Below are 18,854 nucleotides of genomic sequence, written 5' to 3'. Positions count from 1 at the left end.
ATTAGGTATGTAGTTCAAGCTATTCTGGATTAAATGAAAGGAAGAAGGATATCTGCTTGAGGCACAGAGATCAAATACCCAAGAGACATAGCTGTTTTTCTAGCCATAACAGAAATAAAGTCACCACCAATCTTTTCTACGGCATATGTAATTTGCAAAGTGCTTTGCATATATCTTATTAAATAATAACCTGAGGTCAACATTGGTCTTCCTTTTGCACAAGAGGACGTTAAATAATTGGAAGAAGATCTGGCTTTCAAGCCAAGGACTTGGATTGCCTACATCATGCTCCCCTGCCCAGGCTCACCACCCCATGTCCATTCACAGGAAGCCTTACCTGTAATTCTCCCCAGCTTCCCATTGTACTCCTCTCCAACAAACCCAGATATGTGGGCTCCTAGACTTACTCCAATCATGTAAATGTCGTCAAGAGATGCTCCTTTTATCTGGAATTTCAAGAGATCCATCATTATAAATTGTGGGGGCCAAGGAGTTGACAACATTTGGAGAAATGTCCTATCTGTTGATTTTGGAGAAACACATCTGAACACCTTATATCCATTATCTCCCTTAAGTGTCACTACACCCTTGCAAAGCAAATACTATTCATTTGATTACACAAATGAGAAAACTGAGGCCTGGAGTAAAAGTGACCTGCCCACGGCCAGGCAGTGGGGAGGGGTCAGAGTAGCATTCACACCAGACTGTCCAACTCCAATCCTGTGCCTAACCCTTTAGGCCATGGTGTCTCCGTTCATGTTTCTTCTAGAAACCAAGCCAAAACATCTGTAAAACCTTCTCCGTTGGGGAGAAGGGCAACGATACATTTCGATGAACTTTTATTTATCTTCATGTTTGCTCAGTTAAATAAATTTACCATGGAGAGGGAAGGAAAGTAGGGTAGGAGGGGATCACATTGACCGTAGTCTGTGGGGACAGCCTGTCATGAGTCGTTTGAATATTTACTTTTCCAGGGCTATGGCTTAGGTGGGGAACTCTTATAAAACGTATGCCACTGTTAGACACAGTGACTCACTCTAAAAGAGTCCTGATACGAGTCACTTTTTTCATAAAAGGGGCAATTCATGAGTTATTTAGTCGCCCTAGCCATTTGGCTCAGCGGACTGAGTCACAGTTTCGATTCAGGTTGAGGGCACATGCCTGGGTTGTAGGCTTAATCCCCTGTGGGGGTGTGTGCAGGAGGCAGCCAGTCAATGATTCTCTCTCATCATTGATGTTTCTCTCTCTCTCCCTCTCCCTTCCTCTCTGAAATCAATAAAAAATATTTTTTTAAAAAGAGTTATTTAGTAAGTCTTCTAAAGACATAAATCATACATACTCAGAAATCTCTCATCAGACCATGTGTATCAGTTTTGGTTTTGGACAATCTAGTCACTAAACTTTTGACATTTCTAGGAAGAGGAACAGCTATAGAAGTTAAGGAAGATCTAATCATTGAAGCCAAGAAACTCCTAGACCAGTGATGGCGAACCTATGACACGTGTGTCAGAGGTGACACGCAAACTCATTTTTTTGGTTGATTTTTCTTTGTTAAATGGCATTTAAATATATAAAATAAATATCAAAAATATAAGTCTTTGTTTTACTATGGTTGCAAATATCAAAAAATTTCTATATGTGACACGGCACCAGAGTTAAGTTAGGGTTTTTCAAAATGCTGACACGCCGAGCTCAAAAGGTTCGCCATCACTGGCCTAGACAGAACCTGTCCTCCCCACAGGACACCATTATGTGAGTTAGAAAAATATGCCCTTTCCTAAGGATACTTTGCTGCCATTCGCTGGAAAATTATTTTAACAAACATATGAATCTATAATGGCAATGATGCTCCCTTAAGTGGGCGCCTTGTGCAGTAAACAACCTGCACAGCCATCCTTATGGGCTTTCCCTCTCCCTCCCCTGGGGCTTATGTGGATCTGCAAAACAGTTCCCCTGTTCACTGCCGATACTCCTTGGCTTTCACTCTTCAGATAATGGGCCAGTTTCAATTTAGCCCCGAATCATCTAAGAGAATGCTCCCTTACCAACAGGTGATCGATAAATTTCTTCAAGACTGTTGCTACTTTTCTGGTCTTATCAGCAGCACTGTTGTATAATATCGTTGTAGCTCCTCGATTCCAATCAACAACAACCACGTTCATGTCCTCTACGGAGAGCAAACCCTCTACTAAGTCCCCTATCCAAACGGGAGGGGAGCCTGTTGGCCTGAATCCATGGATAATGAAGGTGGTTCTCTTGGTCACATTCAAGTTCCCCAAAGCTGTGGAGTTGATGACTTGTGCGCAGGTCGGGTCTCTCCTTGTGTAGAGCATCAACTTTACCTGGAGTCCCGTACCAACCACTGCACTGTGGAAGCTCAGTCGGGTGAATGAAGGACATGTTTCATCTGTGTCTGAAAATAAAAATTAGATGGCATCGTGATGGTTCTTTACTTAGTGGGGCATCCAGTCCTATACTTGTTGGAGTTCTATGTGCCTTACGGCACCTAGCTATCAAAAGGCTAGATCTAGTTGCATGATGTTGCAAAGTCATACCTGATTGAGAATTCATACATAGTGACTTTTTCACCAGGAAAACCATCTTTCCAAATTCTACCTTCTTCAAGGTCTAATCCCAAAGTCACCTTAATGAAGCCTTCTCAAACTCTCCCAGCTATAACTACTGTCCCTCATCCTGGAGCTCCCCAAACCCCTTAATGGACCTCATTGACAGCACAAGGAAAATACTTTCAGGGGTGTATTATGGGTACTTATGTACATGTGTGTCTATCCTGCTAGTCCGCAATCTCCTTGGCATGGTGTCTTATAATCTTGTGTATCCCTCACTGATCCCAGCACACAGTAGAGGAGTCAATAACTGAAGCTGCATGGTCCAAGCTACTCTTTCCTTGTCTGGAGCACCTGCCTAAGACGACAGCAGAGAAGGTGATGTGGCTTGCCATGAGCCCAGTGACATCTAAAACTGTTGACCACAGTGGTGTTGTTAGACCCTCTCCTTTGCTCCTGAAAGCACCACCTTTAAGCATTCATCTTGCTAAGTAGACTGTAAGGATGGCCTTAGAGGAAAAGTTAGGGATGGGGAGGGGAACAGTATAGATGGACCTGGAGCATTTGTCATGGCAGAAAGTAAGGAAATGTTTAAAAACAAGTCACAAGGATACAGGAGCCAACTTGAAGGGGCTTCCACTCACCAGATCTGGGATAATTTGAGCACAGAATAATTAAGGACATTAATGAAATATAGGCCTTTGGAAAAAATAGGAATCCATGATTCCATGCAAATAAACAAACAAATAAATGGAGGCGAAAAGAGGACTCTTACTTCCAGTATAAGGCTGAATGCCGACTGGTAGATGTGGAGTGAATGCTGGAGCTGCTACCAATCATTTTGCAATCGTCAAAACAAGGACTGGTTAGGCAAGAATCATCAATGGGTGCTGAGCTGAGTGGCGGTGGGTTCTGAGGAGGCGCATGTATGTGTTCTCTTAAAATGTCTCCCACAGATTGCTTATGAGTGATTAGGGACAAAGTAGTAATATATGGTGGAAAAACGGAACAACACCTTGACTAGATTGTCCAAATGAACACTACCAGTGAGGGGTAGATGGACAGCATGTGCCTCTAGCTAAAATGCACTGAGAAGGACACAACATCACCTATGCAGTATTTTGGTGGGGAATGCGTAACCCGAAACTAACCATGAGGAAAAATCAGACAAACACAAAATGAGGAATATTCTATTTCTTTAAAAAGGTCAATGTCATAAATCTCAAAGGCTGGAAAAATGTTCTAAATTGAAGGAACCTAAGGAGAAAGGATAAATAAATGCAGTATCTGGTCTTGTTTGCATCCTATAATAGAAGGACAAATACTATAAAAGAAGTTATTAGGCATTGACTAAATTGGGATATGAACACTAAGTTAGATAAAAGTTTGGTATCAATGTTAAATTAATTGAGATTCAATAGGGAGTTAGAAATAAACTAAATTCCAAGTTGCAAGGTAAGAGGGGTGGTGGGAAGGAAGATGGGCTTTGGGGTCCTTGGGTATTGAGACAGAGTATTAGTTTTGCAACATTATATAAGGTCTTGGCCAAGAACCACGATCAATTAATACTTAAAAGCAAACCTCTGCTCAACATTGGTATCCAGACACAATAATACAATTGGGAAGACTATTGTATTTTAGCTATAAGAATTAGTTAAAACCTTGTTTGACCCACTTTCCCACAGGCTGCTTGGCTGAGAGAGAACAGCCGAGTAGGAGGTGAAGGGGAGCAACAAACAATCCCCAGCTGCAAGTTGAAGATGGTCTGTTAGTATATTCAGGTGAGTCCCAGCCAGTTTGGCTCAGTGGGTAGAGCGTCGACCTGCAGACTGAAAGGTCCCAGATTTGATTCCGGTCAAGGGCAAGTATTTCGGTTGCAGGCTCCTCCCCGGCCCGGACCCTGTTCTGGGCATGTGCAGGAGGCAACCAATCTATGTATCTCTTTCTGTCTTTCCCTCTCTCTTCCACTCTCTCTAAAAATCGGGTGAGGATTTTAAAAAAAGAAAAGAAATAATATTGCCCTAGCTGGGTTGGCCCAGTGGATAGAGCGTCGGCCTGCAGACTGAAGGGCCCTGGGTTCATTTCCGGTCAAGGGTATATGCCCGGGTTGTTGGCTCAATCCCCAGAAGAGGGCATGCAGGAGGCAGCTGTTCAATATTCTCTCTCATCATTGATGTTTCTATCTCTCTCTCCCTCTCCCTTCCTCTCTGAAGTCAATAAAAATATATATTTTTTAAAAAGAATATTCAGGAAAGGGGGGGCCACACCCTGTGATGGCCATTCTTGAGGGGGATGGAGCAGAAGGGGAAGACTGCTGACCTGCAATTGGCCAACAGAAGACAAGAGGGACTTGGGAAACATCTGTTCTGACTTCCTCCAATAGGAATTTAGAAACCATTTGCCCTGGGCCCCTAGCCTCAGGGAATCTACACGTGCACACCCAGAAACTGCTGCTCCCGGAGTCTGAGCCTCAGAGTAATCTTCTTCCTGGGTCTATAACCTGAGTCCATTCATGTAGGCTTTTATTTGAAACTTCTTGCACGGGCTCTTGGTACTCAGGAGTGAAGTTCCAAAATAGAATGAGTGAAAGCTCAAATAGAAGGTTAAAAATTAAGAAGGCTTTGAAATACCTCACCCTGGAAAATAGTGAGCCCCAAACTCACACACTCCTGCTTTTACTCTTCACTGACAAGTCGCACGTGCAGAGGCATGTTCACAATATACTATCTTTGTTTTTCCTCTCCCCGCCCCCCAGCTTTATTGATAAATAACATCGTATAAGTTTAGGGTGTATAATGTGATGATTTGACATATGTGTATATTGAGATATGATGATCACAATCAGGTTATTTGTTGACACAACCTTCACTTCACATAGTTACCTTCGTCTGTGTGTGTGGCGATAAGCTTTAAGATCTCTCTTAGCAAATTTTAAGTATACAATACAGTAATGTTAACTATAGACACTACTCTGTGCGTTAGATGTCAGAACTTAGTCATCTACGTAAACATGTTCTCCACCTGTTGGCCCCTTTCATTCATCTCTTCCTGTGGATTGCATGCTCCTGGAACACATGGACTGAAACTTGTCTGGTGCTTGTAGAGCAAGTCCCAGAGTAAATAATTGTTTAGTCACTTTATGGAACAGGTGTCGCAGGGGAAGTAGGGCTGGGCCTCTCGGTTTTGTTCCTGGCTGTGCGACTGACTCACCAAGTAGCCTGGGGAAATCATGTCGTCTTTCACTTGTCATCTACCTGCCCAAGAGAGGAATGCCGTGGAGATAGTTATGAATGAGTTCGCACTGGGGAGCGTGGTGGTGGGGGAGACAGAGATCCCTTCCCAAGGAGGGAACTGCTTGTTATGTACGTTTGTTTTGACCCAAATGAGTAATGTTAAGCCAGGGTGTCAAAAGTCACATATCTGAGTCCTTGGAAGGCTCAGAGAAGATTCATGACGTTTGTGCCGGAGTTGTTTTTCAGTAGCAACTGCCACCTTTCATGGCTATGGAATGGCTCAACCAACCTCCTTGACCTGCTGAGTCTCTAGTAGAAGTCTTTAAAATTGGAAAGTTAGTGAAAAGCAAAAAGAGCAGTACAAATGGATTTTTATTTTTCATTTCCTAGAACCACTCTGACTTCATATACTTTTAAATGTCATAGTTATTTTTATATTGGCATTGTGATCTGGAAAAGTCCATTCCAAGTACTGAGTGAAGAACAGATTTCCTAATTCCTCTCTTCAGTACTAAATACTACAACAGCTTTACATATATTATCTCCCATCTTCAGAGGAAATGTACAGTTCATTCAACAAGAGTCTGCTCTAGCCCAGCTTCTGTGTCAGGTGGCATTTCCCAGGGAGAGTCAGGCATTAATGAAATTAATGTTTCAGGAATTATATCCTTTTTCATTTTGTGATTTGTTTGCCTTGCATGTATGACAGTGAAGCCATAACTTGTTTTTTTCTTTTCATTAACATTTGCCTGGTATGTGTTAATCCTTTAAAAACCTTTGAAACCCTAAGGGATCTTATATATAGCATCTATTTAGATTTTATTTTATAACCCAATCTGAGAGTCTTTATTTTATTAAGTATATTTTTATTGGTTTCTGAGAGGAAGGGAGAGGGAGAGAGAGAAACATCAATGATGACAGAAAATCATCGATCGGCTGCATCCTGCACGCCCCACACTAGGGATTGAGCCAGAAAGTCACGGGCATGTGCCCTGACTGGGAATCAATCCGTAACCTCCTGGTTCATAGGTCAATGCTCAACCACTGAGCCACACCAGCTGGGCTAGGAGCCTCTTTTTTTTTTTTTTTTTTTAGGTAGGTGAGTTGCAATTTATTGGCATAACGGATATAATTGGTGTGAAGGCCACAGAAGTGCCTTACTCAGATCTGCCTTCAAGAGAACCTTCTTCAGGGAGTTAAGTTGACAGTGCCTCCAGCCACCCCACATTCACACTGAAGCCATTGCTCACCGAGGCTGCTCTCAGCCAGTAACCAACCACTGTGGGGTGCTGGAGCCAGGCCCGGCAGGCTATTCCTGCCTTGTGTAGGATTCAAGTAAGAGACAACTTTGGCTCAGGAACTCTGCATCAGCCTGGCTGTAATATTCTCAGACCTGTGCTGAAGCTCATCCTACCGATCCTTCCTTTCCCCCCACCTTTCCCAGGTACCAGATCTGCATCATGGTGGGAAGGCTCTCTCTGCCTACTCCTTACTTCACCTCCTCTATCCTCCACACACATTTCCTGTAGTAGATCCTTTGCATGTCCAATTCCATCTTGGTATCTTCTTCCTGGAGGTCCCAAACTGACACAACTGGATTTAACGCTGTAATGCCACATTTTCTGATTCCAATGCTTTCTTGGTTTCTATAACTATTGTTTGCTACATGGATTGCCCTGTCTCTCTCTGTTGTTCTCATTTATGTATTCTTTCTCATACTTGGAAGTTTATAGCCTGCTTTAATTCTTTTGGTGTTAACCTTTATAACTGTATATGAAATAATTACATCTCAATTTCATGGGATGTAAGTGTGTGGACTATAGGCCACAAGTAGACTACATGCAGAATTACTCCAGACTTAGGTATATGTATTCAGACTTAATTATCCACTGATGTGAACTCCTAACAAGGATTTTGGGGGCATCAGGAAACTGTACCTCAGACTGCTGTGGAGTCTATTGCTGACGTATGCCATGTAGCCTGCTGCTGACCTTTGTCAAAACAGTTTATTTCCTTACTCGGCTCCAGTCCTTGCTTTAATAACTTGAGACAATATCTAGTGACCCTCTTTCACACATGAGACATCTAGTGATCCTCTGTTACACATGATGAGGGCTTTAGCACGCTCAATACTTCTCCCACTCACCTGACTTCTACCTCCTGATTTTTATAAGTTACAAAATTATTTTTAGTTCATCTGGTGATTCCTCTTATAGTTTAAAAATAAATATTTAAGCCTTGGTATTGGTGTATCAATCACAGAGAGTTCCTGTTCTATTTACTGCTTCTGTTCTATCTCCTCATTTCCTACCAAGACAGATGAGAAAATTAGGGCACTTACATTGCCTCTCTTCCTCTCCTTGACTCCTTCCTCAGCCATAAACACATACAAACATACACTTTTTGTTCCCATTGTCAAAATAATCACTCCTTGTTATTTGTGGATTCACCTACTCACTAAAATTTATTTGTAACCCCCAAAGTCAATACTCAAAGTGCTTTTGTGGTTATTCACAGACATGTGCAGAATGACAAAAAAATGGAGTGGGCCCACACATCCACTTTCAGCTGAAATCAACACCATAACACTCTGCCTTCTCACTTCACCTCTCATAAAAAGTATCTTTTCACTGTCTATTTACTGCCACGTTTGTTTGTTTGTTTGTTTTGCTTCTTGTGCTTTGTTGGACGAATTTTTCTGTTTAGAATGGCCTCAAAGTATAGTCCTTACATACTGTCTGGTGTTCTTAAATTTAATATGCCTTACAGAGAAATATATGGGTTAGTTAAGCTTTATGCAGGCATGACTTATAGTAGTGCTATTGGGCATGAGGATCACTGCTAATAAATAAAAATACATATTAAATTAGGTGTCTTTAAACAGAAATATACACAAAATAAGATTATGTATTGAACAGTCAACAAAAATGTAACCAGAGGCTCTTGGGAACCTAACCCTCTATTTCCCCTGGGAATTATGGCCCAGTATTTACTAATCAAGTGTTTGCAGTGACTTTATAGAAGATAACTACCATGAATAATGAGAATGAGCAGCGTATAACAATTACCTTCGGGAACCACAGTCCCCCGGTTCTGCAGTTGTACTTCTGCAATGTACACAGCCATTGCTTACAGTGAGTCCCTTTCTTAGGCTTCTCCACTCACCCCTGGGTGAAAAGCTCTTGCTGTCTTTCCGAGAAGGGCTAATAATGAATAATATGTTTCCTACATTCATGCATATCTGTAAATGAATTCCTTGGCCTAAATGATGACCTGACTTTGAACAATATTCTTGTATTGAATTCCAATTCAGAGTCTGTTTCACCTTAAATGTTACTGGCTTTTCTCTTATCACCTACCTGAAGCATTCTTTCCTTATTCTGAAATAACTTCCCCCCTCTAGCGTAGAAGCTCCAAGATAACAGATCTATTTGTCTGTTTATCTACTGTTGTATTCCCAGTGCCAAGAACAGGGCCTGGCTCAGAGTTGGCATCAATGAATGTTTCTTAAATAAATAAATATCAACCTATTAACACATTATTCAGCCATTCAGAGTGATCATATGCATACTACAAAGACAGTATGATATAATGTTTATAAAATAAATGGAGTATGAAATGGCACATGCATTATGAAAAACTATGTAAAATATCTGCAAAAATACATATATAGCTGCAGATGAGAAGGCCTCAAAAATAATGTGCAAACAAAAATGGGTCAGGCATCCCATTTCTGATGTTTTTAGTTTAATTGCCTAAGAAAATTAACCTTTTCCTCTCAGAATTAATAACATTTTAAGGAAACATTAAATTTACCTTACTTTGGACCATGTGGATACTGTTGTAATTAGCTAATCTTATATAATAAAAGCCTAATATGCAAATCAACTGAATGGCGGAACAACCCGTGGAACAACCGGATGATATGAAGTTCACTGACCACCAGGGGGCAGACACTCAACACAGGAGCTGCCCCTAGCCCACAGGCCCCAGGCCAGCCAAGTCAGGTGCCAGCAGGGGCCCCCTGATTGCCCCACCAGTCGCCCCACAAATTGGCCCTGATCACCAGCCAGGCCTAGGGATCCTATCCATGCACTACTTTCATGCACTGGACCTCCAGTCCTATCTAATAAAAGACAAAAAGGGTAATTGACCGTACCTTTGCTACACTTCCCATTGGCTAATCAGGGCGATATGCAAATTAACTGCCAACTAAGATGGCGGCCGGCAGCCACGCAGTTGAAGTGAGCAGGAGGCTTGCTTGCTCCAGTGATGGAGGAAGCCAAGGTTCCCAGCCTGCCGCGGCCCGGCTCTGAGCTCCAAAAGCAACAAAGTTTCAATTATAGAAGCTAAACAAACCCCAGATATCTGCTTTCAGCAGGCCGTGGCCTCAGAGCTGGAGCGAGAGGAGCTGGCTCTCAGCTCCAGTGACGGCAACAAAGTTACAATTATAGAAGGTAAATAAATCGCAGAATTAAAAAAAAGAAAAAGCCGAAACCGGTTTGGCTCAGTGGATAGAGCGTCGGCCTGAGGACTGAAGGGTCCCAGGTTCGATTCCGGTCAAGGGCATGTACCTGGGTTGCGGGCACATCCCCAGTGGGAGATGTGTGGGAGGCGGCTGATCGATGTTTCTCTCTCATCGATGTTTCTAGCTCTCTGTCTCTCTCCCTTCCTCTCTGTAAAAAATCAATAAAATATATTAAAAAAAAAAAAAAGAAAGAAAAAAAGGAGAGGCTGGACGCTTCAGTCGCCGGCCAGCCAGAAAACGGCCCTCAGCCCCTCACCCAGACTGGCCAGACACCCCAATGGGGACCCCCACCCTGAAGGGGGTGTGACCAGCTTCAAACAGCCATCAGCCCCTCACCCAGGCTGGCCAGGCACCCCAGCGGGACCCCTACACTGATCCGGGACACCCTTCAGGGCAAACCAGCCGGCCCCCACCCGTGCACCAGGTCTCTATCCTATATAGTAAAAGGGTAATATGCAAACTGACCCTAACAGCAGAAAGACTGGGAATGACTGGTCACTATGACACACATTGACCACCAGGGGGCAGACGCTCAATGCAGGAGCTGCCCTCTGGTGGTCGGTGCGCTCCCACATGGGGGAGCTCTGCTCAGCCACAAGCCAGGCTGATGGCTACCAGTACAACAGTGGTGGTGGGAGCCTCTCCTGCCTCCTCAGCAGCGCTAAGGGATGTCCAACTGCAGCTTAGGTCTGCTCCCCGCTTGCAAGTGGACATCCTCTGAGGGCTGCCGGGCTGCCAGAGGGATATCTGATTGCCAGCTTAGGCCCAATCCCCCGGGGAGCAGGCCTAAGCCAGCAGGTGGTCATCCCCCGAGGGGTCCCAGACTGCGAGAGGGCACAGGCCGGGCTGAGGGCCCCCTCCCCCCCAGTGCACAAATTTTTGTGCACCAGGCCTCTAGTTATTAATAATAGGAAAGGAGCAAAGGAAAGGCCAGACAGTATAGGCATGCTCTCTGCAAAACAATGGGAGAGGGGATTAGACAAAGATAAGATAGATGCACGCCTGGTAAAGTTGGGGAAACTTGCAAAGGTGCTTGTTATCAATCACACCCAAGAACAAAGGTCATTGGCCAGAATGGGTGTGGGTGGCCACTGCAAGTGTGCAGAAATTTGGTGTATTAAACAAAGGAATTCAATGTTTTGGGAATCCTTGGGACTCTTGTTGCTTGGGGCTCACTCTCCTGTATTCTCCCGTGAGGCCCAAGGCCAAGCAGATCCCACAGGAAGTGGTCTAATGGGCTGTCACTAGCCTGATACTGAACTGGACTCAGCTCCAATATGGAAAGGAAACTCTGGACACTGGCTTTGCTTCCAGCTTTACTGAAACCTCAGCTACACTTCTATGACTAGATTAAGGGAAATGAGACTTTAGAAACCCAGGAATGTAATTCTATGAAAGTAAAGCTTTCTACCATATCTCATCCTTCCGTGGGGCTCTCTGGAAATGCTTATTCCAGTGGTACCCTATGAACCCCACTTCCACCAATAACAATTTTATAAATTAGTTTAAGCTCCTAGAGGGCAGTTACTATGCTACTTTTTCCCCCCAGTATTACCAGTACCTCCCATAGGAACTTGTCTTGTTGGATCCCAAATTCTCATGCAATTTGGAGAGCATGCAAACACTAGATACTTGCAAATAGCAAATTTGTTAAATTGCTTCACCCGCATAAACACAGTTTTTAAGTTCTACTTTATGTTGGTGTTACTAACATGATAAATTATTTGTATGCCTTCAGAAAGCAAACCTCTTTTTGGTTACTTTTTTTTTATATTGTTACAAAGTCAAGTTTGTTCAGGAGTAGCATTAAGAGCCAAAGTAACCACAGAACATGTTAAACTGGTTTCTACACCTTAACCTCTTCTATTAGAGTTTATGCAAAACAGATGAAACTTTGCCTTTCCTTTGCAGACTATTTTGAAATTCAATTCCTGAAATGCCATTGCCTGTTGACAAGTGGAAAACTACAATGAGATGGGTGATGTCTCCCATCCAATGAGGAATTCAGACTCCTATGTAGAATTGATTATCATTTATTGCCTTCCCTTCTGGTTATATTAAAAGAAGAATATCCAAATAGGATATTAGGGAAATCTGGCCATAACATCTTCAAAGATAACATATTTGTGCCTGAAATACTTTGTTATAATCAAATGCATGGTCACCCCTGGGCCAAATCCAGACATGCCCATATATGTATAACCTATGACTGCTTCCTTACCATAAGGCAGAGTTGAGGGACCAATGGACAAAAAGCTGAAAACATTTACTATCTGCCTCTTTAGAGAAAAATGGTCTAATGTCAAACAAAAATACATGATTTTAGAAAGAGCATGGATTTTGAAGTCCAACTCCATGGCCTTCTAGCTATGTGACCTCTGGTGTTTAAATGACCTGACCTCTCTGGGCTTCAGTTTCCCACTATAAAGTTATTATAATAATGGCAATCTGTTAGGCCAGTGGTCGGCAAACTCATTAGTCAACAGAGCCAAATATCAACAGTACAACAATTGAAATTTCTTTTGAGAGCCAAATTTTTTAAACTTAAACTATATAGGTAGGTACATTGTTATTAACTTAATTAGGGTACTCCTAAGCTGGCCTTTGCTAAAAATGTCCTCAATCTGATTGAGGTACATTCTCTGAGGTCGACCCCTTCCAACTCTCCCATCCACACTCGTCTTGTATACTTGTTTCAGATAGAGGAGTGTGGATGGGAGAGTTGGAAGGGGTCGACCTCAGAGAACGTACCTCAAAACAATGTACCTCCCCCGTACTGTGTACCCCGCGGCCCGCCTGCGCTGCGTCTCCCGTCGCCTGATGGGCCAGCACCCCCCACTTCTTCTAATGCCACTTCTTCAAAATAGACTCGCCCAGGCCGAAAACCGACTTCTGCGCATGGGCCACGGGCCATGAAGTTTCACACTGTACATGTGCACCAGCACATGGTATTTTGTGGAAGAACCACACTCAAGGGGCCAAAGAGCCGCATGTGGCTCGCAAGCCGCGGTTTGCCGACCACTGTGTTAGAGGGTGCTTCCAGAGCCAAATGGAGTCTAAAGTAAAAGAAAAACACTACATGGGTAGTGTTTTCAACCAAGTGTGAAAAGTTCATAAAAGCTCTACAATAAAAAACAAACAAGCAAACAAACAAACATGACTACAGATATAATCCTCCCCACTATTCAATCTGTTCACACACTACTGTCAACCCCCATAAACCATCCATCAAAGAAATGAAAGCGGCATGGGCCCAAGAAGCTGCTTGATCAGAAATGGCTTTTCTTTTTTTTAAATATATTTTATTGATTTTTTACAGAGAGGAAGGGAGAGGGATAGAGAGTTAGAAACATCGATGAGAGAGAAACATCAATCAGCTGCCTCCTGCACACTCCCCACTGGGGATGTGCCCGCAACCAAGGTACATGCCCCCTACCGGAATTGAACCTGGGACCCCTGAGTCCGCAGGCTGACGCTCTATCCACTGAGCCAAACCGGTTAGGGCAGCAATGGCTTTTCTTAAAAGACTGAATACAAGATTAAAAAAAGAAAAAGATGCCTGTTCTTATTGTCAATAACACAGAGTGGTAAACCAAACAAAAGTCTATCTTTAATTAATACTCTTTTTCTTCTTAATCCTTACCCAAAGATATGTTTATTGATTTTAGAGAGAGGAACGGTCCCTAACTGGGACCAAACCTGCAGTCTAGATATGTGCCCTGTCCAGGACCTTATGGTGGATGATGCTCCAACCAACTGAGCCACACTGGCAAGGCTAGTCTATCTTTATTTAAAATGTTGATATTTTGTTCACCGTGGACTTCTTTGCATTTATTTTCATATTTTAAAAACATTGCGTTAGAATATTATTCATGCATATAACTTAGGTGTTGTTAGAATAATGCATTTTAATATGCCTTATTAATGGTATGCATATGATCATTTATATTAAAATATAAAATGATATTAAAGCATAATTTAAATATTGTTTTAAATATCATGAAAAATAAAATGTCATTTTTGTTGTATTAAAAACCATAAATAGGGGAGAACCAAGATGGCGGCATAGGTTAACGCCGGAGTTTGCTGCTCTGAACAACTACTTCAAAAGTGAAACCAAAAAACGGAAGGGACATCACCCAGAACCACAGGAACGCTGGCTGAGTGGAAGTCCTACAACTGGGAGGAAAGAGAAATGCATACGGACACTCAGAGGAGGCGCAGTGCTGAAGTCAAATTCTGAGGTGTGGAGTGCGCGGAGCGGGCTGGCGGCGGAGGGCGCGGTTGGCGTTTTCAATCGGGAGGGAGTCGCAGACTCTGAGCTCCAGAAACAAGCGAGTCTTTAGGGACCCAGACTCAAACGGGAGAAGCGGGACTGTCTGGCTTCGGTCAGAGCGAGTGCAGCTTTCTCTCTGAGCTTTGCAGCGGGTGCTGGGACTCAGAGAGGCAGAGCCCCTGGGGACAGGACTGAGAGCCGCCATAACTGCTCTCTCCGGCCCACCCTGTTGATCCTGTGCGACCCGCCCCGCCCAAGCCCTGCACACAGGCATTTGCCAGATAGCCTCAGGCAAACGCCAGATTAGCACCTCCCTAGAGGACAGAAGTTCTCTCACTGCAGACACAGCTGATTCTCATAGCCACTTGGCCTGGAGGTCAAACCCGCCCTGGAATTAGCTACAACAATCAAGATTTAACTATAAGACTGCGAACAAAGACCACTAGGGGGTGCACCAAGGAAGCATAACAAAATGCGGAGACAAAGAAACAGGACAAAATTGTCAATGGAAGATATAGAGTTCAGAACCACACTTTTAAGGTCTCTCAAGAACTGTTTAGAAGCCGCCGATAAACTTAATGAGATCTACAAGAAAACTAATAAGACCCTCGATCTTATATTGGGGAACCAACTAGAAATTAAGCATACACGGACTGAAATAACGAATATTATACAGACTCCCGACAGCAGACCAGAGGAGCACAAGAATCAAGTCAATGATTTGAAATGCGAGGAAGCAAAAAACACCCAACCGGAAAAGCAAAATGAAAAAAGAATCCAAAAATGCGAGGATAGTGTAAGGAGTCTCTGGGACAGCTTCAAGCGTACCAACATCAGAATTATAGGGGTGCCAGAAGATGAGAGAGAGCAAGATATTGAAAACCTATTTGAAGAAATAATGACAGAAAACTTCCCCCACCTGGTGAAAGAAATGGACTTACAGGTCCAAGAAGCGCGGAGAACCCCAAACAAAAGGAATCCAAAGAGGACCACACCAAGACACATCATAATTAAAATGCCAAGAGCAAAAGATAAAGAGAGAATCTTAAAAACAGCAAGAGAAAGAAACTCAGTTACCTACAAGGGAATACCCATACGACTGTCAGCTGATTTCTCAACAGAAACTTTGCAGGCCAGAAGGGAGTGGCAAGAAATATTCAAAGTGATGAATACCAAGAACCTACAACCAAGATTACTTTATCCAGCAAAGCTATCATTCAGAATTGAAGGTCAGATAAAGAGCTTCACAGATAAGGAAAAGCTAAAGGAGTTCATCACCACCAAACCAGGATTATATGAAATGCTGAAAGGTATCCTTTAAGAAGAGGAAGAGGAAGAAAAAGGTAAAGATACAAATTATGAACAACAAATATGCATCTATCAACAAGTGAATCTAAGAATCAAGTGAATAAATAATCTGATGAACAGAATGAACTGGTGATTATAATAGAATCAGGGACATAGAAAGGGAATGGACTGACTATTCCTGGGGGGGAAAGGGGTGTGGGAGATGCGGGAAGAGACTGGACAAAAATCGTGCACCTATGGATGAGGACAGTGGGTGGGGAGTGAGGGCGGAGGGTGGGGCGGGAACTGGGAGGAGGGGAGTTATGGGGGGGAAAAAAAGAGGAACAAATGTAATAATCTGAACAATAAAGATTTAATTTAAAAAAAATAAAAAAAAAAACAAAAACAAAAACAAACAAACAAAAAAAAACAAACCATAAATATAATTTATCTTGGTGGTCCTTCCTCCTTTACATTTTGTGCCTTGTGAGGGTCTCACTGGACTCACCCTAACCCAGTGGTTCTCAAGCTTGGCTGCACATTAGCCAAGGTTGAGAACCACTGCCCTAACCCCAGCCCTCCTGTCAGGACTGTTGTGAGAATTAGAGATAATGTCTATGAAGTATCTAAAGCATTACCTGGCACATAGTAAATGCTAGAAAATTAGTCATTGTTGGTGATGTTAACGATAAGTTGGGCTAATAGTATTGCTCTCATAGGGTTGTTATGAAGACTAAATAAAATAATACAAGTAAAATCGCTTAGCATGAGATTTGATACAAAGCACTAATTCCTTTCCTTCCATCATTTTGGAAAGATTTTGGGAAAAGGGAAATTTTATTGACCAGTATACAAGTGGCAGTGCTTTATTCTGGCCATAGAGCTTGATTTGGTTCTGGCTCTGTCATTAACAAGGTAAAACAAACTAGTTAGGGCATCAGTTTTCTCATGTTAAAGTCATTCCTTAGAGGGTAAGCTAGTCTCTAGCATTCCTTTTGGACACAAAATTCTAAGATCTGCAAGCCAGCTGATTTGAAAAGACAAGAGGCATCTATTCAGGAAAACAAATTACCAGGGCAGTCTTATAACCAAAAACTGCCCAAATCTGAAAAAAAAAAAATATAGAAAGAAATAAAAATTTATTTTAATTTCAGTAAAAACAAACAAAAAAAGAACACCTGAAAATAACCATACTTTGTCTTGTAATTAGAATGTTGACCAGAGAGATATTTTGCCACCTTTATTTCAAACAGAAATTTTTTTTTGCTAATTAAATACTCTTGAGTTAACAAACATGGTTCCATATGCTACAATAAAGATAAATCTTGAAAACATTTTGATAAGTGAAAGAAGCCAGTCACACATACACACACAAATCCACATATTATGTGATTCCATTCATAAGAAATGTTTAGAATAGTTTAATCTATAGAGACAAGAAACAAACAAGTGGTTGCGGTATGAGGAAAGGTAGAGAGATTGGGGTGCAGTAGCTAAAGGGTACTGGGTTGCTTTCTGAGGTTATAAAAATGTTAGGCTCTGACCGGGTAGCTCAGTTGGTAGAGCATTGTTCTGATACCCTAAGGCAGTGGTTCTCAACCTTCCTAATGCCTTGACCCTTTAATACAGTTTCTCATGTTGTGGTGACCCCCAACCATAAAATTATTTTCGTTGCTACTTCATAATTGTAATTTTGCTACTGTTATGAATCGTAATGTAAATATCTGATATGCAGGATGTACTTTCATTGTTACAAATTGAACATAATTAAAGCATAGTGATTAATCACAAAAACAATATGTAATTATATATGTGTTTTCCGATGGTCTTAGGAGACCCCTGTGAAAGGGTCATTTGACCCCCAAAGGGGTCACGACCCACAGCTTGAGAACCGCTGCCCTAAGGTTTCAGGTTTGATCCTGGATCAGGGCACCTACAAATATCAACCAATGAATGCATAAATAAGTGGAACAGCCCTAACCAGTTTGGCTCAGTGGATAGAGCGTTGGTCTGCGGACTGAAGGGTCCCAGGTTCAATTCTGGTCAAGGGCATGTACCTTGGTTGCGGGCACATCCCCAGTAGGGGGTGTGCAAGAGGCAGCTGATTGATGTTTCTCTCTCATCAATGTTTCTAACTATCTCTCTCCCTTCCTCTCTGTAAAAAATCAATAAAATATATTTATAAAAAAAAAATAAGTGGAACAGCAAATTGATGTTTCTTTCTTTCTCCCACTTCCTGTCTCTCGTTAAAAGCAATAAATAATAATAAAGTTTTTGATTTCTAAAAGTGACTGGTGATAGTTGCACATATCTGTGAATATACCAAAAAACAAACAAACAGTGAATTGTACACTTTACCTTTTTTTAAGATTTTAATATAGATTTTGAGAGAGAAAGGAAGGGAGAGACATATCGGTCAATCATTAATTGATCGACTGCCTCCTGCATGCCCCCCACTGGGGGTCAAGCCTGAAACCTGGGCATGTGCCCTAACTAGGAATCTAACCAGCAAACCTTTAGTGCACGGGATGATGCCTAACCAACTAAGCCACACTGACCAGAGCAAATTAAACACTTTAAATGGGTGAATTGCATGGCATGTGAATTATATCTCAATAAAACCCAAACCAAAAAAAATGGTTTCTATAATTTCATACTTTTGTGGAAAGTCAAGGGTGAAACGATGAAAAGTCTTTTAAAGGTGACTGGGCAGAAGTTTCACTTTTTCTGTCCAAATCAAAACAGGCTTTCAGTTTTCCAGTTTTCTTTCCTCTCAGAGGGTGAGGTTGATGGACCTTCATCTGTATCACTGAAGGTTAAATAAAGCCCCCCACCATGGTCACTGTGTTGGCAGGGGGAGGGTTTGAACCTAATAATGTGCAAAATAAACTACTACTCTTATTCTCAGGCTTAGGAACTAACTATAACCGTTACTTTGTCTCTCTTTGCCAGAGAAAATTGGG

The 18,854-nt window shown here is 42.3% G+C and overlaps 1 protein-coding gene across 12 annotated transcripts in view; it reads right to left on the bottom strand.

Annotated features, from left to right (window-relative positions):
* Window positions 1–18,854, bottom strand: part of LIPH (lipase H) — a 57,348-nt gene that overhangs the window by 33,981 nt on the left and 4,513 nt on the right. For 10 of the 12 annotated variants that reach the window (XM_036350842.1, XM_036350841.1, XM_036350852.1 and 7 more), the window contains exons 2-3: window positions 2,046–2,413; window positions 338–446 (exon numbers count right to left, since the gene is read on the bottom strand). In XM_036350842.1, the coding sequence (XP_036206735.1) occupies window positions 338–446; window positions 2,046–2,413 (477 nt within the window). Of the gene's footprint in view, window positions 1–337; window positions 447–2,045; window positions 2,414–3,342; window positions 3,825–18,548; window positions 18,701–18,854 lie in introns of all 12 variants that reach the window. The other 2 variants (XM_036350849.1, XM_036350851.1) reach the window with 2 other exon arrangements.

Source organism: Myotis myotis, unplaced genomic scaffold (genome assembly GCF_014108235.1).
Source record: "Myotis myotis isolate mMyoMyo1 unplaced genomic scaffold, mMyoMyo1.p scaffold_m19_p_2, whole genome shotgun sequence".
Classification (NCBI taxonomy): Eukaryota; Metazoa; Chordata; class Mammalia; order Chiroptera; family Vespertilionidae; genus Myotis; species Myotis myotis.
Note: the sequence above shows the minus strand (reverse complement) of the source record. Positions and strands in the feature narration are given on the sequence as shown.